Consider the following 27880-nt stretch of genomic DNA (forward strand, 5'->3'; position numbering starts at 1 on the left):
TTCCTCCTGAAACCCATTTACTAACCTTGGAGAAACAATCAGTCCAGGATACTGACCCATCCGAAGATGCAGTATGTTCTCCATTAGAATTTTTTAACTAATGTGAAATACAATAGGTTCCCACCCATTGTGATTCATTATCCAGCTCACACCTATCCCCACCACCCTTCCCTGTCTCGAGATCAGCAATTTATTTGCAATCCTGATTGTCTTTATTGTACTGAAGGAGGGTAGTTCAGTGCAAACATTGGGCCCGGGAGAATTATTTAGTGTGACAGAGAATTCCTTGATTGTTGGAAGAGAGTATCTCACTTTGGACTGTCCTTGCTGCAGGAGGGACACAGCTTCCAGAATGTGATGCTACTTCTGTGGAGTGCAGGGGCTTCAGAGCAGTAATGTCTCAATTTTGTTACAGATCATCTCTCACCCGAACAACCTGTTTGAAATCATCTCGAAAGAACCCGTGAAAAGGGAAAGGAACCTACACAACAGAGTGCAGAGTAAGGAAGAGAGAGTGAAAAGGTCGACAGAGAGAGTAAATAAGGCGGACAGTGCGAGAAGAGAGAGAGTGAACAACGGGAACTGAGTGAGGAGAGACAGTGAACAAGGGGGACAAAGCGAGGAGAGAGAGGGAACAAGGGGGACTGAGTGAGGAAGGCGAGTGAACAAGAGGGACAGTGTGAGGAGAGAGAGTGAACAAGGGGTCAGTGTGAGTGAACAAGGGCGACAGAGTGAAGAGAGAGAGTGAACAGGGGGACAGAGTGAGTGAACAAGATGGATAGAGTAAGGAGAGAGAGTGAACAAGGGAGACAGAATGAGGAGAGAGAGTGAAGAAGGGGGACGGAGTGAGTGAACAAGGGGGACTGAGTGAGGAGAGAGAGTGAACAAGGGGGACAAAGCGAGGAGAGAGAGGGAACAAGGGGACACAGGGAGGAGAGAGACTGAACAAGAGGGACAACTTGAGAAGAGAGAGTGAGCAAGGTGTACAGAGTGAAAAGAGAGGGTGAACAAAGAGGAAAGAGTGAGGAGAGAGAATGAAGAAGGGGGACAGAGTGACGAGAGAGAGTGAACAAGTGGGACTGAGTGAGGAGAGAGAGTGAAGAAGGGGTAAGTGTGAGTGAACAAGGGGGACAGAGAGAGGAGAGAGACTGAACAAGGGGGACAGAGTGAGTGAACAAGGGGGACAGAGGGAGGAGAGAGAGTGAACAAGGGGGACAGAGTGAGGAGAGAGAGTGAACAATGGGGACAGAGTAAGGAGAGAGATTGAACAAGGGGGAACGAGTGAGGAGAGAGAGTGAACAATGGGGACAGAGTAAGGAGAGAGATTGAACAAAGGGGAACGAGTGAGGAGAGAGAGTGAACAATGGGGACAGAGTAGGGAGAGAGATTGAACAAGGGGGAAAGAATGAGGAGAAAGAGTGAACAGGGGGATAAATTGAGAAGAGAGAGTGAACAAGGGGCACAGACTGAGAACAGAGAGTGAACAGGGGGGACTGAGTGAGGAGAGAGAGTGAACAAGGGGGACAGAGTGAAGAGAGAGAGTGAACAATGGGGACAGAATAAGGGAGAGAAATAGAAGAAGGGAGAAAGAGTGAGGTGAGAGAGTGAACAACAGGGACAGATTGAGGAGAGAGTGTGAAGAAGGGGGACAGAGTGAATGAACAAGGGTGACTGAGTGAGGAGAGAGAGTGAACAAGGGGGACAAAGTGAGGAGAAAGAGTGAACGGGGGGACAAATTGAGAAGAGAGACTGAACAAGGGCACAGAGTGAGAACAGAGAGTGAAAATGGGGTAGATTGAGGAGAGAGAGTGAAAGAGGGGGACAGAGTGAGGAGGGAGAGGGAAAAAGGGTGACAGAGTGAGGGGAGAAGGGTAACAGAGTGAGGAGAGAAGGGTGACAGAGTGAGGAGAGAGAATGAAGTAGGGTGACAGAGCGAGGAGAGAGAGAGTTAACAAGGGGGACGGAGTGAGGAAAGAGAGTGAACAAGGGGTCAGTGTGAGTGAACAAGGGGGACAGAGTGAGGAGAGAGAGTGAACAACGGGTCAGTGTGAGTGAACAAGTGGCACAGAGCGAGGAGAGAGAGTGAACAAGGGGGACAGAGTGAGGAGAGAGAGTGGACAAGGGGGACAGAGAGAGGAGAGAGTGTGAATAAGGGGTACAGAGTGAGGGAACAAGCGGGACAGAGTGAGGAGAGCAAGTGAACAAGGGGGATAGAGTGAGGAGAAAGAGTGAACGGGGGGACAAGTTGAGAAGAGAGAGTAAACAAGTGGGACTAGGAGAGGAGAGAGAGTGGACAATGGGGACAAAGTGAGGAGAGGGAGTGAACAATGGAGACTGAGTGATGAGTGCGGAGGGAGAATGAACAAAGTGGACAGTGTGAGTGAACAAGGGGGACAGTGTGAGTGAACAAGGGGGACAGAGTGAGGAGAGAGAGTTAAGAAGGGGTACAGAGTGAGGAGAGAGAGTGAACAAGGTGGTCAGAGTGAGGAGAGAGAATGAACAAGGGGACAGAGTGAGAAGAGAGAGTGAGAAAGGGGGACAGAGTCAGGAGAGCGATTGAACAAGGGCGACAGATTCAGGAGAGAACGTGAACAAGGGGCCAGAGTGAGGATAGAGAGTGAACAAGGGGGACTGAGTGAGGAGAGAGAGTGAACAAGGGGGACGGTGTGAGTGAAGAAGGGAGCCAGACTGAAGTGAGAGTGAACAAAGGGGACAGAGCAAGGAGAGAGAGTGAACAAGGGGGAAAGACAGAGATGAGAGAGTGAAGAAGGGGGACAGAGGCAGGTTAGAGAGTGAAGAAGGGAGACGGAGTGAGTGAACAAGGGGGACTGAATGAGGAGAGAGAGTGAACAAAGGGGACAGAGCGAGGAGAGAGAGTGAACAAGAGGGACAAATTGAGAAGAGAGAATGTACAATGGGGACAGAGTGAGGAGAGAGAGTGAACAAGGGAGACAGGATGAGGATAGACGTGGAACAAGATGGACAGAGTGAGGAGAGAGAGTGAACAATGGGGGCAGAGAGACGAGCGAGAGTGAACAGGGGGACAGAGTGAAGGGAGAACGTTGACAGAGTAAGGAGAGAAGTGTGACAGTGTGAGGAGAGAGAATGAAGTAGGGTGACAGAGCGAGGAGGGAGAGAGTTAACAAGGGGGACTGAGTGAGGAGAGAGAGTGAACAAGGGGTCAGTGTGAGTGAACAAGGGGGACAGAGAGAGGAGAGAGAGTGAACAAGGGGGACAGAGTTAGGAGAGGGAGTGAACAATGGAGACTGAGTGATGAGAGGTAGTGAACAAGAGGGACAGGATGAGGATAGACACAACAAGATGGACAGAGTGACGAGCGAGAGTGAACAATGGGGACACAATGAGGAGCGAAAGTGAACAATGGGGACTGAGTGAGGAGCGAGAGTGAACAATGGGGACTGAGTGAGGAGACAGAGTGAACGAGGGGGACAGAGTCAGGAGAGAGATGGAACAAGATGGATAGAGGGTTGAGAGAGAGTGAACAAAGGGGTCAATATGAGGAGAGGGAGTGAACAAGGGGGACAGTGAGGAGAGAGAGTGAATAAGTGGGACAGTGAGGAGAGAGAGTGAACAAGGGGGACAGAGAGAGGTTAGAGATGAACAAGTGCGTCAGAGTGTGTGAACAAGGGTGACTGAGAGAGGAGAGAGAGTGAACATAGGGGAGAGAGTGATGAGAGAGTGTGAACAAGGGGGACCGATTGAGGAGAGGGAATGAACAAGGGGGACAGAGTCAGGAGAGAGATGGAAGAAGATGGACAGAGAGAGGAGAGATAGTGAACTAGGGGGACAGAGTGAGGAGAGAGAGCGAGCAAGGGGGACTAAGTGAGGAGAGAGACTGAACAAGGGGGAATGAGTGCAGAGAGAGAATGAACAAAGTGGACAGTGTGAGTGAACAAGGGGGACAGTGTGAGTGAACAAGGGGGACAGAGTGAGGAGAGAGAGTTAAGAAGGGGTACAGAGTGAGGAGAGAGAGTGAACAAGGTGGTCAGAATGAGGAGAGAGAGTGAACAAGGGGACAGAGTGAGAAGAGAGAGTGAGAAAGGGGGATAGAGTCAGGAGAGAGATTGAACAAGGGGGACAGATTCAGGAGAGAACGTGAACAAGGGGGACAGAGTGAGGATAGAGAGTGAACAAGGGGGAATGAGTGAGGAGAGAGAGTGAACAAAGTGGACAGTGCGAGTGAACAAGGGGGACAGTTTGTGTGAACAAGGGAGACAGAGTGAGGAGAGAGAATTAAGAAAGCGTGCAGAGTGAGGAGAGTGAATGAACAAGGGGGTCAGATTGAAGAGAGAGTGTGAACAAGCGGACAGAGTGAGAAGAGAGAGTGAACAAGGGGGACAGAGTCAGAAGAGAGATTGAACAAGGGGACAGAGTCAGGAGAGAGTGTGAACAAGGGGGACCGAGTGAGGATAGACAGTGTACAAGGGGGACTGAGTGAGGAGATGAAGTGAACGAGGAGGACAGAGTCAGGAGAGAGATGGAACAAGATGGATAGAGGGAGGAGAGAGAGTGAACAAAGGGGTCAATGTGAGGAGAGGGAGTGAACATGGGGGACAGAGTGATAAGAGAATGCGAACAAGTGGGACAGAGTGAGGAGAGAGAGTGAACATGGGGGACAGAGTGAGGTGAGAGAGTGAACAAGTGGGTCGAAGAGTTTGAACAAGGGTGACTGAGTGAGGAGAGAGAGTGAACATGGGGGACAGAGTGAAGAGAGAGTGTGAACAAGGGGGACAAAGTGAGGAGAGAGAGTGAACAAGGAGGACAGAGTGATGAGAGAGAGTGAACAAGGGGGACAGAGTGAGGAGAGGGAGTGAACAAGGGAGACTGACTGATGAGAGGTAGTGAACAAGGCAGACTGAGTGATGAGAGGTAGTGAACAAGAGGGACAGGATGAGGTTAGACATGGAACAAATGGACAGAGTGATGAGCGAGAGTGAACAATGGTGACACAGTGAGGAGCGAAAGTGAACAATGGAAACTGAGTGAGGAGCGAGAGTGAACGAGGGGGACAGAGTCAGGAGAGAGATGGAACAAGATGGAAAGAGGGATGAGAGAGAGTGAACAAAGGGGTCAATGTGAGGAGAGGGAGTGAACAAGGGGGACAGTGAGGAGAGAGAGTGAATAATGGGGACAGTGAGGAGAGAGAGTGAACAAGGGGGACAGAGAGAGGTGAGAGAGTGAACAAGTGGGTCGGAGTGTGTGAACAGTGGTGATTGAGTGAGGAGAGAGAGTGAGCAAGAGGGACAGAGAGAGGAGCGAGAGTGAACAGGGGGACAGAGTGAAGGGTGAAGGTTGAAAGAGTGAGGAGAGAGAATGAAGTAGGGTGACAGATCGAGGAGAGAGAATTAACAAGGGGGACTGAGTGAGGAGAGAGAGTGAACAAGGTGTCAGTGTGAGTGAACAAGGGGGACAGAGAGAGGAGAGAGAGAGAACAAGGGGGAAAGAGTGAGGAGAGAGAGTTAACAAGGGGGATAGAGTAAGTGAGCAAGTGGGACAGAGTGAGGAGAGAGAACGAAAAAGGGGGACAGAGTCAGGAGAGAGAGAATGAAAAATGGGGACACAGTGAGGAGCAAAAGTGAGCAATGGAGACTGAGTGATGAGCGAGAGTGAACAGTGGGGATTGATTGAGGAGACGGAGTGAACGATGGGGACAGAGTCAGGAGAGAGATGGAACAAGATGGATAGAGGGAGGAGAGAGAGTGAACAAAGGGGTCAATGTGAGGAGAGGGAGTGAGCAAGGGGGACAGTGAGGAGAGAGAGTGAACAATGGGGACAGAGTGAGGAGAGAGAGTGAACAAGCGGGACAATGTGCGGAGAGAGAGTGAACAAGGGGGACAGAGTGATGAGAGAGTGTGAACAAGGGGGACACAGTGAGGAGAGAGAGTGAACAAGGAGGACAGAGTGAGGAGAGAGAGTGAACAAGGGGGACAGAGTGATGAGAGAGAGTGAACAAGGGGGACAGAGTGAGGAGAGGGAGTGAACAAGGGAGACTGATTGATGAGAGGTAGTGAACAAGAGGGACAGGATGAGCATAGACACGGAACAAGATGGACAGAGTGATGAGCGAGAGTGAACAATGGTGACACAGTGAGGAGCGAAAGTGAACAATGGAAACTGAGTGAGGAGCGAGAGTGAACAATGGGGACTGTGTGAGGAGATGGAGTGAACGAGGGGAGCAGAGTCAGGAGAGAGATGGAACAAGATGGAAAGAGGGATGAGAGAGATTGAACAAAGGGGTCAATGTGAGCAGAGGGAGTGAACAAGGGGGACAGTGAGGAGAGAGAATGAATAAGGGGGACAGGGATGAGAGAGAGTGAACAAGGGGGACAGAGTGAGGAGAGAGAATGAGCAAGGGCGACAGAGAGAGGTGAGAGAGTGAACAAGTGGGTCGGAGTGTGTGAACAATGGTGACTGAGTGAGGAGAGAGAGTGAACATGGGGGACAGAGTGAGGAGAGAGAGCGAGCAAGGGGGACTAAGTGAAGAGAGATACTGATCAAGGGGGAATGAGTGAGGAGAGAGAGTGAACAAAGTGGACAGTGTGAGTGAACAAGGGGGACAGTTTGAGTGAACAGGGGGGACAGAGTGAGGAGAGAGAATTAAGAAGGCGTACAGAGTGAGGAGAGAGAATGAACAAGGGGGTCAGATTGAAGAGAGAGTGTGAACAAGCGGACAGAGTGAGAAGAGAGAGTGAAAAAGGGGGACAGAGTCAGGAGAGAGATTGAACAAGGGGCACAGAGTCAGGAGAGAGAGTGAACAAGGGGAACAGAGTGAGGATAGAGAGTGAACAAGGGAGACTGAGTGAGGAGAGAGAGTGAACGAGGGGTCAGAGTCAGGAGAGAGATGGAACAAGATGGATAGAGGGAGGAGAGAGAGTGAACAAAGGGGTCAATGTGAGGAGAGGGAGTGAACATGGGGGGTAGAGTGATAAGAGAATGTGAACAAAGGGAACAGAGTGAGGAGAGAGAGTGAACAAGGGGGACAGAGTGAGGAGAGCGAGTGAACAAGGGGGACAGAGTGATGAGAGAGTGGGAACAAGGGGGCAAAGTGAGGAGAGAGAGTGAACAAGGAGGACAGAGTGAGGATAGAGAGTGAACAAGGGGGATAGAGTGAGGAGAAATAGTGAGTGGGGGGGACTAATTGAGAAGAGAGAGTGAAAAAGGGGAGAGTGAGGAGAGAGAGTGAACAAGGGAGACAGGATGAGGATTAACGTGGAACAAGATGGACAGAGTGAGGAGAGAGAGTGAGCAAGGGGGACAGAGAGAGGAGCGAGAGTGAACAGGGGGACAGAGTGAGGGGAGAAGGTTGACAGAGTGAGGAGAGAGAATGAAGTAGGGTGACAGATCAAGGAGAGAGAGAATTAACAAGGGGGACAGTGAGGAGAGAGAGTGAACAAGGGGGACAGAGTGAGGTGAGAGAGTGAACAAGTGGGTCGGAGTGTGTGAACAAGGGTGCCTGAGTGAGGAGAGAGAGTGAAAATGGGGGATAGAGTGATGGGAGAGTGTGAACAAGGGGGACTGAGTGAGGAGAGAGAGTGAACAAGGAGTCAGTGTGAGTGAACAAGGGGGACAGAGAGAGGAGAGAGAGTGAACAAGGGGTAAAGAGTGAGGAGAGAGAGTTAACAAGGGGGATAGTGTAATTGAGCAAGGGGGACAGAGTGAGGAGAGAGAACTAAAAAGGGGGACAGAGTCAGGAGAGTGAGAGTGAACAATGGGGACAACGTGAGGAGCAAAAGTGAGCAATGGAGACTGAGTGAGGAGCGAGAGTGAACAATGGGGACTGAGTGAGGAGACAGAGTGAACGAAGGGGACAGAGTCAGGAGGGAGATGGAACAAGATGGATAGAGGGAGGAGAGAGTGTGAACAAAGGGGTCAATGTGAGGAGAGGGAGTGAGCAAGGAGGACAGTGAGGAGAGAGAGTGAACAAGGGGGACAGAGTGAGGAGAGAGAGTGAACAAGAGGGACAAATTGAGAAGAGAGAATGAACAAAGGGGACAGAGTGAGGAGAGAGAGTGAACAAGGGAGACAGGATGAGGATAGACATGGAACAAGATGGACAGAGTGATGAGCGAGAGTGAACAATGGTGACACAGTGAGGAGCGAAAGTGAACAATGGAAACTGAGTGAGGAGCGAGAGTGAACAATGGGGACTGAGTGAGGAGATGGAGTGAACGAGGGGAACAGAATCAGTAGAGAGATGGAACAAGATGGAAAGAGAGATGAGAGAGATTGAACAAAGGGGTCAATGTGAGCAGAGGGAGTGAACAAGGGGGACAGTGAGGAAAGAGAATGAATAAGGGGGACAGGGGTGAGAGAGTGAACAAGGGGGACAGAGTGAGGAGAGAGAATGAACAAGGGGGACAGAGAGAGGTGAGAGAGTGAACAAGTGGGTTGGAGAGTGTGAACAATGGTGACTGAGTGAGGAGAGAGAGTGAACATGGGGGACAGAGTGATGAGAGAGTGTGAACAAGGGGGACAGAGTGAGAAGAGAGAGTGAACAAGGGGGACAGAGTGAGGAGAGAGAGCGTGCAAGGGGAACTAAGTGAAGAGAGATACTGATCAAGGGGGAATGAGTGAGGAGAGAGAGTGAACAAAGTGGACAGTGTGAGTGAACAAGGGGGACAGTTTGAGTGAACAAGGGGGACAGAGTAAGGAGAGAGAATTAAGAAGGCGTACAGAGTGAGGAGAGAGAATGAACAAGGGGGTCAGATTGAAGAGAGAGTGTGAACAAGCGGACAGAGTGAGAAGAGAGAGTGAAAAAGGGGGACAGAGTCAGGAGAGAGATTGAACAAGGGGAACAGAGTGAGGATAGAGAGTGAACAAGGGGGACTGAGTGAGGAGAGAGAGTGAACGAGGGGTCAGAATCAGGAGAGAGATGGAACAAGATGGATAGAGGGAGGAGAGAGAGTGAACAAAGGGGTCAATGTGAGGAGAGGGAGTGAACATGGGGGATAGAGTGATAAGAGAATGTGAACAAAGGGAACAGAGTGAGGAGAGAGAGTGAACAAGGGGGACAGAGTGAGGAGAGCGAGTGAACATGGGGGACAGAGTGATGAGAGAGTGTGAACAAGGGGGCAAAGTGAGGAGAGAGAGTGAACAAGGAGGACAGAGTGAGGATAGAGAATGAAAAAGGGGGCAGAGTGATGAGAGAGAGTGAACAAGGGGGACAGAGTGCGGAGAGGGAGTGAACAAGGTAGACTGAGTGATGAGAGGTAGTGAACAAGAGGGACAGGATGAGATTAGACATGGAACAAGATGGACAGAGTGATGAGCGAGAGTGAACAATGGTGGCACAGTGAGGAGCAAAAGTGAACAATGGAAACTGAGTGAGGAGCGAGAGTGAACAATAGGGACTGAGTGAGGAGACGGAGTGAACGAGGGGGACAGAGTCAGGAGAGAGATGGAAAGAGGGACGAGAGAGATGAACAAAGGGGTCAATGTGAGGAGAGGGAGTGAACAAGGGGGACAGTGAGGAGCGAGAATGAATAAGGGGGACAGTGAGGAGAAAGAGTGAACAAGGGGGACAGAGAGAGGTGAGAGAGTGAACAAGTGGGTCGGAGTTTGTGAACAATGGTGACTGAGTGAGGAGAGAGAGTGATCATGGGGGAAAGAGTGATGAGAGAGTGTGAACTAGGGGTCAGAGTGAGGAGAGAGAGTGAACAAGGGTGACAGAGTGAAGAGAGGGATTGAACAAGGGGGAAAGAGTCAGGAGAGAGCGTGAACAAGGGGGACAGAGTGAGGATAGAGAGTGAATAAGGGGGACTGAGTGAGGAGAGAGAGTGAACAAGGGGGACGGTGTGAGTGAAGGAGGGAGCCAGACTGAGGTGAGAGAGTGAACAATGGGGACAGAGCAAGGAGAGAGAGTGAACAAGGGGGAAAGAGAGAGATGAGAGAGTGAAGAAGGGGGACCGAGGCAGGTTAGAGAGTGAAGAAGGGGGACGGAGTGAGTGAACAAGGGGGACAGAATGAGGAGAGAGAGTGAACAAAGGGGACAGAGCGAGGAGAGAGAGTGAACAAGGTGGGGAAGAGTGAGGAGAGAGAGTGAACAAGAGGGACAAATTGAGAAGAGAGAATGAACAAAGGGGACAGAGTGAGGAGAGAGAGTGAACAAGGGAGACAGGATGAGGATAGACATGGAACAAGATGGACAGAGTGATGAGCGAGAGTGAACAATGGTGACACAGTGAGGAGCGAAAGTGAACAATGGAAACTGAGTGAGGAGCGAGAGTGAACAATGGGGATTGTGTGAGGAGATGGAGTGAACGAGGGGAACAGAATCAGGAGAGAGATGGAACAAGATGGAAAGAGGGATGAGAGAGATTGAACAAAGGGGTCAATGTGAGCAGAGGGAGTGAACAAGGGGGACAGTGAGGAGAGAGAATGAATAAGGGGGACAGGGGTGAGAGAGTGAACAAGGGGGACAGAGTGAGGAGAGAGAATGAACAAGGGCGACAGAGAGAGGTGAGAGAGTGAACAAGTGGGTTGGAGAGTGTGAACAATGGTGACTGAGTGAGGAGAGAGAGTGAACATGGGGGACAGAGTGATGAGAGAGTGTGAACAAGGGGGACAGAGTGAGGAGAGAGATGGAACAAGATGGACAGAGAGAGGAGAAAGAGTGAACAAGGGGGACAGAGTGAGGAGAGAGAGCGTGCAAGGGGGACTAAGTGAAGAGAGATACTGATCAAGGGGGAATGAGTGAGGAGAGAGAGTGAACAAAGTGGACAGTGTGAGTGAACAAGGGGGACAGAGTGAGGAGAGAGAATTAAGAAGGCGTACAGAGTGAGGAGAGAGAATGAACAAGGGGGTCAGATTGAAGAGAGAGTGTGAACAAGCGGACAGAGTGAGAAGAGAGAGTGAAAAAGGGGGACAGAGTCAGGAGAGAGATTGAACAAGGGGGACAGAGTGAGGATAGAGAGTGAACAAGGGGGACTGAGTGAGGAGAGAGAGTGAACGAGGGGTCAGAATCAGGAGAGAGATGGAACAAGATGGATAGAGGGAGGAGAGAGAGTGAACAAAGGGGTCAATGTGAGGAGAGGGAGTGAACATGGGGGATAGAGTGATAAGAGAATGTGAACAAAGGGAACAGAGTGAGGAGAGAGAGTGAACAAGGGGGACAGAGTGAGGAGAGCGAGTGAACATGGGGGACAGAGTGATGAGAGAGTGTGAACAAGGGGGCAAAGTGAGGAGAGAGAGTGAACAAGGAGGACAGAGTGAGGATAGAGAATGAAAAAGGGGGCAGAGTGATGAGAGAGAGTGAACAAGGGGGACAGAGTGCGGAGAGGGAGTGAACAAGGGAGACTGAGTGATGAGAGGTAGTGAACAAGAGGGACAGGATGAGATTAGACATGGAACAAGATGGACAGAGTGATGAGCGAGAGTGAACAATGGTGGCACAGTGAGGAGCAAAAGTGAACAATGGAAACTGAGTGAGGAGCGAGAGTGAACAATAGGGACTGAGTGAGGAGACGGAGTGAACGAGGGGGACAGAGTCAGGAGAGAGATGGAAAGAGGGACGAGAGAGAGTGAACAAAGGGGTCAATGTGAGGAGAGGGAGTGAACAAGGGGGACAGTGAGGAGAGAGAATGAATAAGGGGGACAGTGAGGAGAAAGAGTGAACAAGGGGGACAGAGAGAGGTGAGAGAGTGAACAAGTGTGTCGGAGTTTGTGAACAATGGTGACTGAGTGAGGAGAGAGAGTGATCATGGGGGACAGAGTGATGAGAGAGTGTGAACTAGGGGTCAGAGTGAGGAGAGAGAGTGAACAAGGGTGACAGAGTGAGGAGAGGGATTGAACAAGGGGGAAAGAGTCAGGAGAGAACGTGAACAAGGGGGACAGAGTGAGGATAGAGAGTGAATAAGGGGGACTGAGTGAGGAGAGAGAGTGAACAAGGGGGATGGTGTGAGTGAAGGAGGGAGCCAGACTGAGGTGAGAGAGTGAACAATGGGGACAGAGCAAGGAGAGAGAGTGAACAAGGGGGAAAGACAGAGATGAGAGAGTGAAGAAGGGGGACAGAGGCAGGTTAGAGAGTGAAGAAGGGGGACGGAGTGAGTGAACAAGGGGGACTGAATGAGGAGAGAGAGTGAACAAAGGGGACAGAGCGAGGAGAGAGAGTGAACAAGGGGGGCAGAGTGAGGAGAGAGAGTGAACAAGAGGGACAAATTGAGAAGAGAGAATGTACAAAGGGGATAGAGAGAGGAGAGAGAATGAACTAAGGGGACAGAGTGAAGTGGGATAGTGAACCAGGGGGACAGAGTGAGGAGAGTGAGTGAACAACGAGGATAGAGTGAGGAGAAAGAGTGAACGGGGGGGCAAATTGAGAAGAGAGAGTGAACAAGGGGGACTAGGAAAGTAGAGAGATTGGACAAGAGGGAATGAATGAGGAGAGGGAGTGAACAAGGGGGACTAAGTGATGAGAGGTAGTGAACAAGGGGGACAGGATGAGGATAGACAAGGAACAAAATGGACAGAGTGAGGAGAGAAGGTTGACAGAGTGAGGAGAGAAGGGTGACAGTGTGAGGAGAGAGAGTGAACAAGGGGGACAGAGTGAAGAGAGAGAGTGAACAGGGGGACAGGGTGAGTTAACAAGGGGGACAGATTGAGGAGAGAGAGTGAACAAGGAGGACAGAATGAGGAGAGAGAGTGGACAAGAGGAAATGAGTGAGGAGAGGGAGTGAAGAAGGGGGACTGAGTGATGAGAGGTAGTGAACAAGCGGGTCAGGATGAGGATAGACACGGAACAAGATGGACAGAGTGAGGAGCGAGAGCGAACAATGGAGATACAGTGAGGAGTGAAAGTGAACAATGGGGACAGAGTGAGGACCGAGAGTGAACAATGGGGACAGATTGAGGAGAGAGAATGAACAAAGGGGACAGAGCGAGGAGAGATAGTGAACAATGGGTCAGTATGAGGAGAGCAAGTGAACAAGGGGGACAGAGTGAGGAGAAAGAGTGAATGGGGGGACAAATTGAGAAGAGAGAGTAAACAAGGGGGACTAGGAAAGGAGAGAGAGTGGACAAGAGGGAATGAGTGAGGAGACGGAGTGAACAAGGGGGACAGAGTGATGAGAGGTAGTGAACAAGGGGGACAGGATGGGGATAGACATGGAACAAAATGGACAGAGTGAGGAGAGAAGGTTGACAGAGTGTGGAGCGATGGGTGACAGTGTGAGGAGAGACAGTGAACAAGGGGGGCAGAGTGAGGAGAGAGAGTGAACAAGAGGGACAGAGTGAGGAGAGGGAGTGAACAAGGAAGACTGTGTGAGTGAAGAAGGGAGCCAGACTGAAGTGAGAGAGTGAACAATGAGGACGTAGCAAGGAGAGAGAGTGAACATGGGGGAGCGACTGAGATGAGAGAGTGAATTGGTGGACAGAGGGAGGTTAGTGAGTGAAGAAGTGGGAGGGAGTGATGGAACAAGGGGGACTGAATGAGGAGTGAGAGTGAACAAAGGGGACAGAGCAAGGAGAGAGAGTGAAGAAGGGGGACAGAGTCAGGAGAGAGAGTGAACAAGAGGGACAAATTGAGAAAAGTGAATGTACAAAGGGGACAGAGTGAGGAGAGAGAATGAACAAAGGGGACAAAGTGAGGAGAGAGAATGAACAAGGAGGACGGAGTGAGGAGAGCAAGTGAACAAGGGGTTAGAGTGAGGAGAAATAGTGAACGGGGGGACAAATTGAGAAGAAAGAGTGAACAAGGGGGACTAGGAAAGGAGAGAGAGTGGACAAGAGGTAATGAGACAGGAGAGGGAGTGAACAAGGGGGACTGAGTGATGAGAGGTAGTGAACAAGGGGGCCACCAGGATTAGGATAGACATGGAACAAGATGGACCGAGTGAGGAGAGAGTATGAACGAGGGGGACAGATTATGGAGAGAGATGGAACAAGATGGATAGATGGAGGAGAGAGAGTGAACAAAGGGGTCAATGCGAGGAGAGGGAGTGAACAAGGGGGACAGTGAGGAGAGAGAGTGAACAAGGGGGACAGAGTGACGAGAGAAAGTGAACAAGGGCGACAGAGTGAGTCAAGTGATGGAACAAGATGGACAGAGAGAGGAGAGAGAGTGAACAAGGGGGACAGAGTGAGGAGAGAGAGCGAGCAACGGGACTAAGTGAGGAGAGAGACTGAACAAGTGGGACTGAGTGAGGAGAGAGTGTGAACAATGTGGACAGTGTGAATGAACAAGGGGGACAGTGTTAGGAGAGAGTTAAGAAGGGGTACAGAGTGAGGAGAGAGCGTGAACAGGGGGGTCAGAATGAGGAGAGGGAGTGAACAAGGGGGACAGAGTCAGGAGAGAGCGTGAACAAAGGGTGTAGAGTGAAGATTGAGAGTGAACAAGGTGGACAGAGTGAGGAGAGAGAGTGAACAAAAGGGACAGAGTGAGGAGAGAGAGTGAACAAGGCGGACAGTGAGGAGAGAGAGTGAACATGGAGGACAGAGTGATGAGAGAGTGTGAACAAGGGGGACTGAGTGAGGAGAGAGAGTGAACAAGGGGGACAGTGTGAGTAGAGAGATGGGACAAGATGGACAGAGGGAGGAGAGAGTGTGCACAAGGGGGACAGGAGGAGGAGACAGAGCGAGCAAGGGGACTGAGATAGGAGAGAGACTGAACAAGGGGGACTGAGTGAGGAGAGAGAGTGAACAAAGTGGACATTGAGTGATCAAGGGGGAGAATGTGAGGAGAGAGAGCTAAGAACGGATACAGAGTCAGGAGAGAACGTGAACAAGTGGGACAGAGTGACGAGAGAGAGTGAACAAGAGAGACAGAGTGAGGAGAGGGAGTGAACAAGGGGGACTGTGTGAGTGAAGAACGGAGCCAGACTGAAGTGAGAGAATGAACAATGGGGACAGAGCAAGGAGAGACAGTGAACATTGGGGAAAGACTGAGATGAGAGAGTGAATTAGGAGGACAGAGGGAGGTTAGAGAGTGAAGAAGGGGGACGGAGTGAGTGAACAAGGGGGACTGAGTGAGGAGAGAGAGTGAACAAAGGGGACAGAGCGAGGAGAGAGAGTGAACAAGGAGGACAGAGTGAGGAGAGCGAGTGAACAAGGGGGATAGAGTGAGGCAGAAATAGTGAACGGGGCGACAAGTTGAGAAGAGAGAGTGAACAAGGGGGACTAGGAAAGGAGAGAGAGTGGACAAGAGGTAATTAGACAGGAGAGGGAGTGAACAAGGGGGACTGAGTGATGAGAGGTAGTGAACTAGGGGTCCAGGATGAGGATAAACATGGAACAAGATGGACAGAGTGAGGAGAGAGAGTGAACGAGGGGGACAGAGTCTGGAGAAAGATGGAACAAGTTGGATAGATGGAGGAGAGAGAGTGAACAAAGGGGTCAACGCGAGGTGAGTGAGTGAACAAGGGGGACAGTGAGGAGAGAGGGTGAACAAGGGTGACAGAGAGAGTTGAGAGAGTGAACAAGTGGGTCGGAGTGTGTGAACAAGGGTGAGTGAGTGAGGAGAGACACTGAACATGGGGGACATAGTGATGAGACGGTGTGAACAAGGGGACAGAGGGAGGAGAGAAAGCGACGAAGGGGTCAGAGTGAGGAGAGTGAACAAGGGGTCAGTGTGAGTGAACAAGGGGGACAGAGTGAAGAGAGAGAGTGAACAAGGGGGACAGAGTGAGGAGAAAGAGTGAACAATGGTGACACAGTGAGGAGCGAAAGTGAACAATGGAAAATGAATGAGGAGCGTGAGTGAACAATAGGGACTGAGTGAGGAGACGGAGTGAACGAGAGGGACAGAGTCAGGAGAGAGATGGAACAAGATGGAGAGAGAGTGACCAAAGGGGTCAATGTGAGGAGAGGGAGTGAACAAGGGGGACAGTGAGGAGAGAGAGTGAATAAGGGGGACAGTGAGGAGAGAGAGTGAACAAGGGGGACAGAGAGAGGTGAGAGAGTGAACAAGTGGGTCGGAGTGTGTGAACAATGGTGACTGAGTGAGGAGAGAGAGTGAACATGGGGGACAGATTGATGAGAGAGTGTGAACAAGGGGGACAGAGTGAAGAGAGAGAGTGAACAAGGGGGAAAGAGTGAGGAGAGAGATGGAACAAGATGGACAGAGTGAGGCGGGAGAGTGAACAAGGGAGACAGAGTGAGGAGAGAGGGTGAACAAGGGGGACAGAGAGAGGTGAGAGAGTGAACAAGTGGGTCGGAGTGTGTGACCAATGGTGATTGAGTGAGGAGAGAGAGTGAACATGGGGGACAGAGTGATGAGAGAGTGTGAACAAGGGGGACAGAATCAGGAGAGAGAGTGAACAAGGGGGACAGAGTGAGGAGAGAGATGGAACAAGATGGACAGAGCGAGGCGAGAGAGTGACCAAGGGGGACAGAGTGAGGAGAGAGAGTGAGCAAGGGGGACGAAGTGAAGAGAGATACTGAACAAGGGTGAATGAGTGAGGAGAGAGAGTGAACAAAGTGGACAGTGTGAGTGAACAAGTGGGACAGTTTGAGTGAACAAGGGGGACAGAGTGAGGAGAGAGAATTAAGAAGGTGTACAGAGTGAGGAGAGAGAGTGAACAAGGGGGTCAGATTGAGGAGAGAATGTTAACAAGGGGACAGAGTGAGAAGAGCGAGTGAAAAAGGGGGACAGAGACAGGAGAGAGATTGAACAAGGGGGACAGAGTCAGGAGAGAGCGTGAACAAGGGGGACAGAGTGATCATAGAGAGTGAACAAGGGGGACTGAGTGAGGAGAGAGAGTGAACAAGAGGGACAGAGTGAGGAGAGAGAGTGAACACGGGGGACGGTGTGAGTGAAGAAGAGAGCCTGACTGAAGTGAGATAGTGAACAATGGGGACATAGCAAGGAGAGAGAGTGAACATGGGGGAACGACTGAGATGAGAGAGTGAATTGGGGGACAGAGGGAGGTTAGAGTGAAGAAGGGGGACGGAGTGAGTGAACAAGGGGGACTGAATGAGGAGAGAGAGTGAACAAATGGGACAGAGCGAAGAGAGAGAGTGAACAAGGGGGACAGAGTGAGGAGAGAGAGTGAACAAGAGGGACAAATTGAGAAGAGAGAATGTACAAAGGGGATAGAGAGAGGAGAGAGAATGAACAATGGGGACAGAGTGAAGCGAGATAGTGAACCAGGGGGACAGAGTAAGGTGAGAGAACGAAAAAGGGTGACAAAGCCAATTGAGAGAGTGAACAAGGGCGACAGAGTGAATGAACAATGGGGACTGAGTGAGGAGAGAGAGTGACGAAGGGGGACAGAGTGAGGAGAGAGACTGTACAATTGGTCAGTGTGAGTGAACAAGGGGGACAGAGTGAAGAGAGAGAGTGAACAGGGGGACAGGGTGAGTTAACAAGGGGGACAGATTGAGGAGAGAGAGTGAACAAGGAGGACAGAGTGAGGAGAGAGAGTGAACAAGGAGGACAGAGTTAAGAGAGGGAGTGAAAAGGGGGACTGAGTGATGAGAGGTAGTGAACAAGAGGGACAGGATGAGGATAGACACGGAACAAGATGGACAGAGTGAGGAGCGAGAGTGAACAATGGAGATACAGTGAGGAGTGAAAGTGAACAATGGGGACAGAGTGAGTCAAGAGATGAAACAAGATGGACAGAGAGGGGAGAGAGACTGAACAAGGGGGACTGAGTGAGGAGAGAGAGTGAACAAAGTGTACAGTGTGAGTGAACAAGGGGGACAGTGTGAGGAGAGAGTTAAGAAGGGGTACAGAGTGAGGAAAGAGCGTGAACAGGGGGGTCAGAGTAAGAAGAGAGAGTGAGGAGAGAGAGTGAACAAGGTGGACAGAGTGAGGAAAGAGAGTGAACAAAAGGGGCAGAGTGAGGAGAAAGAGTGAACAAGGGGGACGATGTGAGTGAAGAAGGCAACTAGACTGAAGTGAGAGAGCGAACAATGGGGACAGAGTGAGGAGAGAGAGTGAACAATGGTGACACAGTGAGGAGCGAAAGTGAACAATGGTGAATGAGTGAAGAGAGAGAGTGAACATGGGGGACAGAGTGATGAGAGAGTGTGAACAAGGGGGACAGAGTGAGGAGAGAGAGTGAACAAGGGGGACTGAGTGAGGAGAGAAATGGAACAAGATGGACAGAGCGATGCGAGAGAGTGAACAAGGGAGACAGAGTGATGAGAGGTCGCGAACAAGGGGGACAGGATGGGGATAGACATGGAACAAAATGGACACAGTGAGGAGAGAAGGTTGACAGAGTGAGGAGAGAGAGTGAACAATGGTGACACAGTGAGGAGCGAAAGTGAACAATGGTGAATGAGTGAGGAGAGAGAGTGAACATGGGGGACAGAGTGATGAGAGAGTGTGAACAAGGGGGACAGAGTGAGGAGAGAGAGTGAACAAGGGGGACAGAGTAAGTCAAGAGATGGAACAAGATGGACAGAGAGAGGAGAGAGAGTGAACAAGGGGGACAGTGAGGAGAGAGAGCGAGCGACTGGACTAAGTGAGGAGAGAGACTGAACAAGGGGGACTGAGTGAGGAGATAGAGTGAACAAAGTGGACAGTGTGAGTGAACAAGTGGGACAGTGTGAGGAGAGAGTTAAGAAGGGGTACAGAGTGAGGAGAGAGCGTAAACAGGGCGGTCAGAGTAAGAAGAGAGTGTGAACAAGGAGACAGAGTGAGAAGAGAGAGTGAAAAAGGGGGACTGAGTGAGGAGAGAGTGAACAAGAGGGACAGAGTGAGGAGAGAGAGTGAACAAGGTGGACAGAGTGAGGAGAGAGAGTGAACAAAAGGGACAGAGTGAGGAGAAAGAGTGAACAAGGGGGACAGTGAGGAGAGAGAGCGAGCGACGGGACTAAGTGAGGAGAGAGACTGAACAAGGGGGACTGAGTGAGGAGATAGAGTGAACAAGGTGGACTGAGTGAGGAGAGAGAGTGAACAAGGTGGACAGAGTGAGGAGAGAGAGTGAACAAAAGGGACAGAGTGAGGAGAAAGAGTGAACAAGGGGGACAGAGTGAGGAGAGAGAGTGAACAAGTGGGACAGTGTGAGGAGAGAGTTAAGAAGGGGTACAGAGTGAGGAGAGAGCATAAACAGGGCGGTCAGAGTAAGAAGAGAGTGTGAACAAGGGGACAGAGTGAGAAGAGAGAGTGAAAAAGGGGGACTGAGTGAGGAGAGAGTGAACAAGAGGGACAGAGTGAGGAGAGAGAGTGAACAAGGTGGACTGAGTGAGGAGAGAGAGTGAACAAGGTGGACAGAGTGAGGAGAGTGAACAAAAGGGACAGAGTGAGGAGAAAGAGTGAACAAGGGGGATGGTGTGAGTGAAGCAGGCAACTAGACTGAAGTGAGAGAGTGAACAATGGGGACAGAGCAAGGAAAGCGCGTGAACAAGGAGGAAAGACAGAGATGAGAGAGTGAAGAAGGGGGACTGAGACAGGTTAGAGAGTGAAGAAGGGGTCGGAGTGAGTGAACACAGGGGACTGAATGTGGAGAGAGAGTGAACAAAGGGGACAAAGTGACGAGAGAGAGTGAACAAGGGGGACAGAGTGACGAGAGAGAGTGAACAAGGCGGACAGAATAACGAGAGAGAGTGAACAAGATGGTCAGAGTGAGGAGAGAGAGTGAACAAGAGGGACAAATTGAGAAGAGAGAATGTACAAAGGGGACAGAGTGAGGAGAGAGAATGAACAAAGGGGACAGAGTGAGGAGAGAGAGTGAACAAGGGGGACAGAGTGAGGAGAGAGAGTGAACAAGGGGTCAGAGTGAGGTGAGAGTGTGAACAAGGGGGACTGTGTGTGAAGAAGGGAGCCAGACTGAAGTGAGAGAGTGACCAATGGGGACAGAGCAAGGAGAGAGAGTGAACATCGGGGAAAGACTGAGATGAGAGAGTGAATTATGGGGACATAGTTAGGTTAGAGAGTGAAGATAGGGGACAGAGTGAGTGAACAAGGGGGACTGAGTGAGGAGAGAGAGTGAACAAAGGGGACAGAGTGAGGAGAGAGTGAAAAAGGGGGAGAGAGTGAGGAGAGAGAGTGAACATGGGGGACATAGTGATGAGAGAGTGTGAACAAGGGGACAGGGTGAGGAGAGAAAGTGACGAAGGGGTCTGAGTGAGGAGAGTGAACAAGGGGTCAGTGTGAGTGAACAAGGGGGACAGAGTGAAGAGAGAGTGAACAAGGGGGACAGAGAGAGGAGAGAGAGTGAACAATAGTGACACAGTGAGGAGCGAAAGTGAACAATGGAAACTGAGTGAGGAGCGAGAGTGAACAATAGGGACTGAGTGAGGAGACGGAGTGAACGAGGGGGACAGAGTAAGGAGAGAGATGGAACAAGATGCAAAGAAGGACGAGAGAGAGTGAACAAAGGGGTCAATGTGAGGAGAGGGATGGAACAAGGGGGACAGTGAGGAGAGAGAGTGAATGAGGGTACAGTGAGGAGAGAGAGTGAACAAGGGGGACAGAGAGAGGTGAGAGAGTGAACAAGTGGGTCGGAGTGTGTGAACAATGGTGACTGAGTGAGGAGAGAGAGTGAACACGGGGGACAGAGTGATGAGAGAGTGTGAGCAAGGGGGACAGAGTGAGGAGAGAGAGTGAACAAGGGGGACAGAGTGAGGAGAGAGAGTGAACAAAAGGGACAGAGTGAGGAGAAAGAGTGAACAAGGGGGACGGTGTGAGTGAAGCAGGCAACTAGACTGAAGTGAGAGAGTGAACAATGGGGACAGAGCAAGGAAAGCGCGTGAACAAGGAGGAAAGACAGAGATGAGAGAGTGAAGAAGGGGGACTGAGACAGGTTAGAGAGTGAAGAAGGGGTCAGAGTGAGTGAACACGGGGGACTGAATGTGGAGAGAGAGTGAACAAAGGGGACAAAGCGAGGAGAGAGAGTGAACAAGGGGGACAGAGTGAGGTGAGAGAGTGAACAATAGGGACAAATTGAGGAGAGAGAATGAACAAAGGGGACAGAGTGAGGAGAGAGAGTGAACAAAGGGGACAGAGTGACGAGAGAATGTGAACAAGGCGGACAGAATGACGAGAGAGAGTGAACAAGAGGGTCAAAGTCAGGAGAGAGAGTGAACAAGGGGGACTGTGTGTGAAGAAGGGAGCCAGACTGAAGTGAGAGAGTGACCAATGGGGACAGAGCAAGGAGAGAGAGTGAACATCGGGGAAAGACTGAGATGAGAGAGTGAATTATGGGGACAGAGGGAGGTTAGAGAGTGAAGATAGGGGACAGAGTGAGTGAACAAGTGGGACTGAGTGAGGAGAGAGAGTGAACAAAGGGGACAGAGTGAGGAGAGAGAGTGAACAAAGGGGACAGAGTGAGAAGAGAGAGTGAAAAAGGGGGTCAGAGTGAGGAGAGAGAGTGAACAAGAGGGAAAGAGTGAGGATAGAGAGTGAACAAGGGGGACAGAATCAGGAGAGAGCGTAAACAACGGGGACAGAGTGAGGATCGAGAGTGAACAAAAGGGACAGAGTGAGGAGAGAGAGTGAACAAGGGGTACGGTGTGAGTGAAGAAGGCAACTAGACTGAAGTGAAAGAGTGAACAATGGGGACAGAGCAAGGAATGAGCGTGAACAAGGGGCAAAGACAGAGATGAGAGAGTGAAGAAGGGGGACTGAGGCAGGTTAGAGAGTGAAGAAGGGGTCGGAGTGAGTGAACACGGGGGACTGAATGTGGAGAGAGAGTGAACAAAGAGGACAAAGTGAGGAGAGAGAGTGAACAAGGGGGACAGAGTGAGGAGAGAGAGTGAACAAGAGGGACAAATTGAGAAGAGAGAATGTACAAAGGGGACAGAGTGAGGAGAGAGAATGAACAAGGGGGACAGAGTGAGGAGCGAGAGTGAACAGGGGGACAGATTGAGGGGAGAAGGTTGACAGTGTGAGGAGAGAAGGGAGACAGTGTGAGGTGAGAGAATGAAGAAGCGTGACAGAGCGAGGAGAGAGAGTGTTAACAAGGAGGACTGAGTGAGGAGAGAGAGTGAACAAGAGGGCAGTGTGAGTGAACAAGGGGGACAGAGAGAGGAGAGAGAGTGGACAAGGGGGAAAGAGTAAATGAGCAAGGGGGACTGAGTGAGGAGAAAGAACGAAAAAGGGGGACAGTGTCAGGAGAGAGAGTGAACAAGGGGGAAAGAGTGAGGTGAGAGTGAAAAAGTGTGACAAAGCCAATTGAGAGAGTGAACAAGGGGGACAGAGTGAGGAGAGAGAGTGCACAAAGGGGATAGTGTGACGATTGAGAGTGAACAAGAGGGACAGAGTGAGCAGAGAGAGTGAACCAGGGGGACTGTGTGTGTGAAGAAGGGAGCCAGACTGAAGTGAGAGAGTGACCATGGGGACAGAGCAAGGAGAGAGAGTGAACATGGGGGAAAGACTGAAATAAGGGAGTGAATTAGGGGGACAGAGGGAGGTTATAGAGTGAAGAAAGAGGACGGAGTGAGTGAACAAGTGGGACAGGATGAGAATAGACACGGAACAAGATGGACAGAGTGAGGAGCGAGAGTGAACAAGGGGGACTGAGTGAGGAGACGGAGTGACCGAGGGGGACAGAGTCAGGAGAGAGATGGAACAAGATGGATATAGGGAGGAGAGAGAGTGAACAAAGGGTTCAACGTGCGGAGAGGTTGTGAACAAGGGGGACAGTGAGAAGAGAGTGTGAACAAGGGGGACAGTGAGGAGAGAGAGTGAAGAAGGGGGACAGAGAGAGGTGAGAGAGTGAACAAGTGGGTCGGAGTGTGTGAACAAGGGTGACTGAGTGAGGAGAGAGAGTGAACGTGGGGGACATAGTGATGAGAGAGTGTGAACAAGGGGGACAGAGTCAGGAGAGAGAGTGAACAAGGGGGACAGAGTGAGGAGAGAAAGTGCCGAAGGGGGACAGAGTGAGGAGAGTGAACAAGGGATCAGTGTAAGTGAACAAGGGGGACAGTGTGAGGAGAGAGAGTGAACAAGGGGGACAGAGTGAGGAGAGAGTGAACAAGAGAGACAGAGTGACGAGAGAGAGTGAACAAGGGGGACAGAATGACGAGAGAGAGTGAACAAGAGGGTCAGAGTGAGGAGAGAGAGTGAACAAGGGGGCCTGTGTGTGAAGAAGGGAGCCAGATTGAAGTGAGAGAGTGACCAATGGGGACAGAGCAAGGAGAGAGAGTGAACATGGTGGAAAGACTGAGATGAGAGAGGGAATTATGGGGACAGAGGGAGGTTGCAGAGTGAAGAACGGGGACAGAGTGAGTGAACAAGGGGGACTGAGTGAGGAGAGAGAGTGAACAAAGGGGACAGAGTGAGAAGAGAGAGTGAAAAAGGGGGACAGAGTGAGGAGAGAGAGTGAACATGGGGGACAGAGTCAGGAGAGAGCGTAAACAAGGGGGACAGAGTGAGGAGTGAGAGTGAACAAGGGGGACAGATTGAGGAGAAAGAGTGAATAAAAGGGACAGAGTGAGGAGAGAGAGTGAACAAGGGGGACGGTGTGATTGAAGAAGGCAACTAGACTGAAGTGAGAGATTGTACAATGGGGACAGAGCAAGGAAAGAGCGTGAACAAGGGGCAAAGACAGAGATGAGAGTGAAGAAGGGGTCGGAGTGAGTGAACAAGTGGGTCTGAATGTGGAGAGAGAGTGAACAAAGGGGACAAAGCGAGGAGAGAGAGTGAACAATGGGGACAGAATGAGGAGAGAGAATGAACAAGAGGGACAGATTGATGAGAGAGAGTGAACGAGGGGGACAGAGTCACAAGAGAGATGGAACAAGATGGATAGAGGGAGGAGAGAGAGTGAACAAAGGGGTCAATGTGAGGAGAGGGAGTGAACAAGAGGAACAGTGAGGAGAGAGAATGAACAAGGGGGACAGAGAGAGGAGAGAGAGTGAACAAGTGGGTCGGAGTGTGTGAACAAGGGTGACTGAGTGAGGAGAGAGAGTGAACAAGGGCAACAGAGTGAGGAGAGAGGGCAAGCAAGGGGACTGAGTGAGGAGAGAGAGTGAACAAGGGGGACTGAGTAAGGAGAGATAGTGAACAAAGTGGACCTTATGAGTGATCAAGGGGGAGAGTGTGAGGAGAGAGAGATAAGAAGGGGTACAGAGTCAGGAGAGAGAGTGAACAAGCGGGACAGAGTGACGAGAGAGAGTGAACAAGAGGGACAGAGTGAGGAGAGAGAGTGAACAAGGGGGACTGTGTGAGTGAAGAACGGAGCCAGACTGAAGTGAGAAAGTGAACAATTGGGACAGAGCAAGGAGAGAGAGTGAACATTGGGGAAAGACTGAGATGAGACTGTGAATTGGGGGACAGAGGGAGGTTAGAGAGTGAAGAAGGGGGACAGAGTGAGTGAACAAGGGGGACTGAGTGAGGAGAGCGAGTGAACAAAGGGGACAGAGCGAGGAGAGAGAGTGAACAAGGAGGACAGAGTGAGGAGAGCGAGTGAACAAGGGGGATAGAGTGAGGAGAAATAGTGAACGGGGGGACAAATTGAGAAGACAGAGTGAACAAGGGGGACTAGGAAAGGAGAGAGAGTGGACAATAGGTAATTAGACAGGAGAGGGCGTGAACAAGGGGGACTGAGTGATGTGAGGTAGTGAACAAGGGGGACAAGATGAGGATAGACATGGAACAATATGGACAGAGTGAGGAGAGAGAGTGAGCAAAGGGGACAGTGAGGAGAGAGAGTGAACAAGGGGGACAGAGAGAGGTGAGAGAGTGAACAAGTGGGTCGGAGTGTGTAAACAAGGGTGACTGAGTGAGGAAAGAGAGTGAACATGGGGGACGTAGTGATGAGAGAGTGTGAACAAGGGGGACAGAGTGAGGAGAGAAAGTGACGAAGGTGTCAGAGTGAGAAGAATGAACAAGGGGTCAGTGTGATTGAACAAAGGGGACAGAGTGAAGAGAGAGAGTGAACAGGGGGACAGGGTGAGTGAACAAGGGGGACAGAGTGAGGAGAGAGAGTGAACAAGGGGGACAGAGTGAGGAGAGAGAGTGAACAAGGGGGACAGAGTGACGAGAGAGAGTGAACAAGAGGGACAGAATGACGAGAGAGAGTGAACAAGAGGGTCAGTGTGAGGAGAGAGAGTGAACAAGGGGGACTGTGTGTGAAGAAGGGAGCCAGACTGAAGTGAGAGAGTGACCAATGGGGACAGAGCAAGGAGAGAGAGTGAACATGGAGGAAAGACTGAGATGAGAGAGTGAATTATGGGGACATAGGGAGGTTAGAGAGTGAAGAAGGAGGACAGAGTGAGTGAACAAGGGTGACTGAGTGAGGAGAGAGAGTGAACAAAGGGGACAGAGCGAGGAGAGAGAGTGAACAAGGGGGTCAGAGTGAGGAGGGAGAGTGAACAAGGGGGACAGAGTGAGTAGAGTGATAGAACAAGGGGGATAGAGTGAGGAGAAAGAGTAAACGGGGTGACAAATTGAGAGGAGAGAGTGAACAAAGGTGATTAGGAGAGGAGAGAGTGTGGACAAGGGGGAATGAGTGATGAGAGAGAGTGAACGAGGGGGACTGAGTGATGAGAGGCAGTGAACAAGTGGGACAGGATGAGAATAGACATAGAACAAGATGGACAGAGTGAGGAGCGAGAGTGAACAAGGGGGACTGTTTGAGGAGACGGAGTGAACGAGGGGGACAGAGTCAGGAGAGAGATGGAACAAGATGGATAGAGGGAGGAGAGAGAGTGAACAAAGGGGTCAACGTGAGGAGAAGGAGTGAACAAGGGGGACAGTGAGGAGAGTGAGTGAACAAGGGGTACAGTGAGGAGAGCGATTGAACAAGGGGGACAGAGAGAGGAGAGAGAGTGAACAAGGGGGACAGAGTCAGGAGAGAGAGTGAAAAAGAGGGAAAGAGTGAGGATTGAGAGTGAACGAGGGGGACAGAGTCGGGAGGGAGAAGGAACAAGATGGATAGAGGGAGGGGAGAGTGTGAACAAAGGGGTCAATGTGAGGAGAGGGAGTGAACAAGGGAGAAAGTGAGGAGAGAGAGTGAACAAGGGGTACAGTGAGGAGAGCAATTGAACAAGGGGGACAGAGAGAGGAGAGAGAGTGAACAAGGGGGACAGAGACAGGAGAGAGCGTTACAAGGGGGACAGAGTGAGGATTGAGAGTGAACATGGGGGACAGAGTGAGGAGTGAGAGTGAACAAAAGGAATAGAGTCAGGAGAGAGAGTGAACCACGGGGACAGTGTGAGTGAAAAGGGAGCCAGACTGAAGTGAGAGAGTGAACAATGGGGACAGAGCAAGGAGAGAGAGTGAACAAGGGGGAAAGACAGAGATGAGTGAGTGAAAAAGGGGGACTGAGGCAGGTTAGAGAGTGAAGAAGTGGTCGAATGAGTGAACAAGGGGGACTGAATGTGGAGAGAGAGTGAACAAATGGGACAAAGGAAGGAGAGAGAGTGAACAAGGGGGACAGAGTGAGGAGAGAGAGTGAACAAGGGGGACAGAGTGAGGAGAGAGAGTGAACAAGAGGGACAAATTGAGAAGAGAGAATGTACAAAGGGGATAGAGAGAGGACAGAAAACGAACAAAGGGGACTGAGTGAGGAGAGAGAGTGAACAAGGGGGTCAGAGTGAGGAGATAGAGTGGACAAGGGGGACTGAGTGATGAGAGGTAGTGAACAAGGGGGACAGGATGTGGATAGACAGGGAACAAGATGGACAGAGTGAGGAGAGAGAGTGAACAAGGAGGACTGTGTTTGAAGAAGGGAACCAGACTGAAGTGAGAGAGTAAACAATGGGGACGTAGCTAGGAGAGAGAGTGAACATGGGGGAAAGACTGAGATTTGAGAGTGAATTGGGGGACAGAGGGATGTTAGAGAGTGAATAAGGAGGATGGAGTGAGTGAAAAAGGGGGACTGAATGAGGAGAGAGAGTGAACAAAGGGGACAGAGCGAGGAGAGAGAGTGAACAAGGGGGACAGAGTGAGGAGGGAGAGTGAACAAGAGGGACCAATTGAGAAGAGAGAATGAACAAAGGGGACAGAGTGAGGAGAGAGAGTGGACAAGTGGAAATGAGTGAGGAGAGAGAGTGAACAAGGGGGACTGAGTGAGGAGAGAGAGTGAACAAAGTGGACATTATGAGTGATCAAGGGGGAGAGTGTGAGGAGAGAGAGATAAGAAGGGGTACAGAGTCAGGAGAGAGAGTGAACAAGCGGGACAGAGTGACGAGAGAGAGTGAACAAGAGGGACAGAGTGAGGAGACAGAGTGAACAACGGGGACTGTGTGAGTGAAGAACGGAGCCAGACTGAAGTGAGAGAGTGAACATTGGGGACAGAGCAAGGAGAGAGAGTGAACATTGGGGAAAGGCTGAGATGAGACTGTGAATTAGGAGGACAGAGGGAGGTTAGAGAGTGAAGAAGGGGGACTGTGTTTGAAGAAGGGAGCCAGACTGAAGTGAGAGAGTGAACAATGGGGACGTAGCAAGGAGAGAGAGTGAACATGGGGGATAGACTGAGACTTGAGAGTGAACTGGGGGACAGAGGGATATTAGAGGGTGAAGAAGGAGGACGGAGTGAGTGAAAAAGGGGGACTGAATGAGGAGAGAGAGTGAACAAAGGGGACAGAGCGAGGAGAGAGAGTGAACAAGGGGGACAGAGTGAGGAGGGAGAGTGAACAAAAGGGACCAATTGAGAAGAGAGAATGAACAAAGGGGACAGAGTGAGGAGAGAGAGTGGACAAGTGGAAATGAGTGAGGAGAGAGAGTGAACAAGGGGGACAGGATGAGGAGAGTGAGTGAACAAGTGGGCTAGACTGAGGAGAATGCGTGAACGGGGTGCCAAATTGAGAGGAGAGAGTGAACAAGGGGGACTAGGAGAGGAGAGAGAGTGGACAAGTGGGAATGAGTGAGGAGAGACAGTGAACAAGGGGGACTGAGTGATGAGAGGTAGTGAACAAGGGGCAGAGGATGAGGATAGATATAGAACAAGATGGACAGAGTGAGGACAGAGAGTGAACGAGCGGGACAGAGTCAGGAGAGAGATGGAACAAGATGGATAGAGGGAGGGGA

General features: G+C 50.9%; 1 protein-coding gene across 1 annotated transcript in view; it reads left to right on the forward strand.

Moving 5' to 3' along the window:
* The window catches only part of LOC121281479 (soluble guanylate cyclase 88E-like), a 1149736-nt gene that overhangs the window by 137239 nt on the left and 984617 nt on the right, over positions 1 to 27880 (forward strand). The window contains exon 9 of the mRNA XM_041194423.1: positions 416 to 493. Within this exon, the coding sequence (XP_041050357.1) occupies positions 416 to 493 (78 nt within the window). The remainder of the gene's footprint in view (positions 1 to 415; positions 494 to 27880) is intronic.

The sequence above is a fragment of the Carcharodon carcharias genome, chromosome 8, assembly GCF_017639515.1.
Source record: "Carcharodon carcharias isolate sCarCar2 chromosome 8, sCarCar2.pri, whole genome shotgun sequence".
In the NCBI taxonomy this organism is placed as follows: Eukaryota; Metazoa; Chordata; class Chondrichthyes; order Lamniformes; family Lamnidae; genus Carcharodon; species Carcharodon carcharias.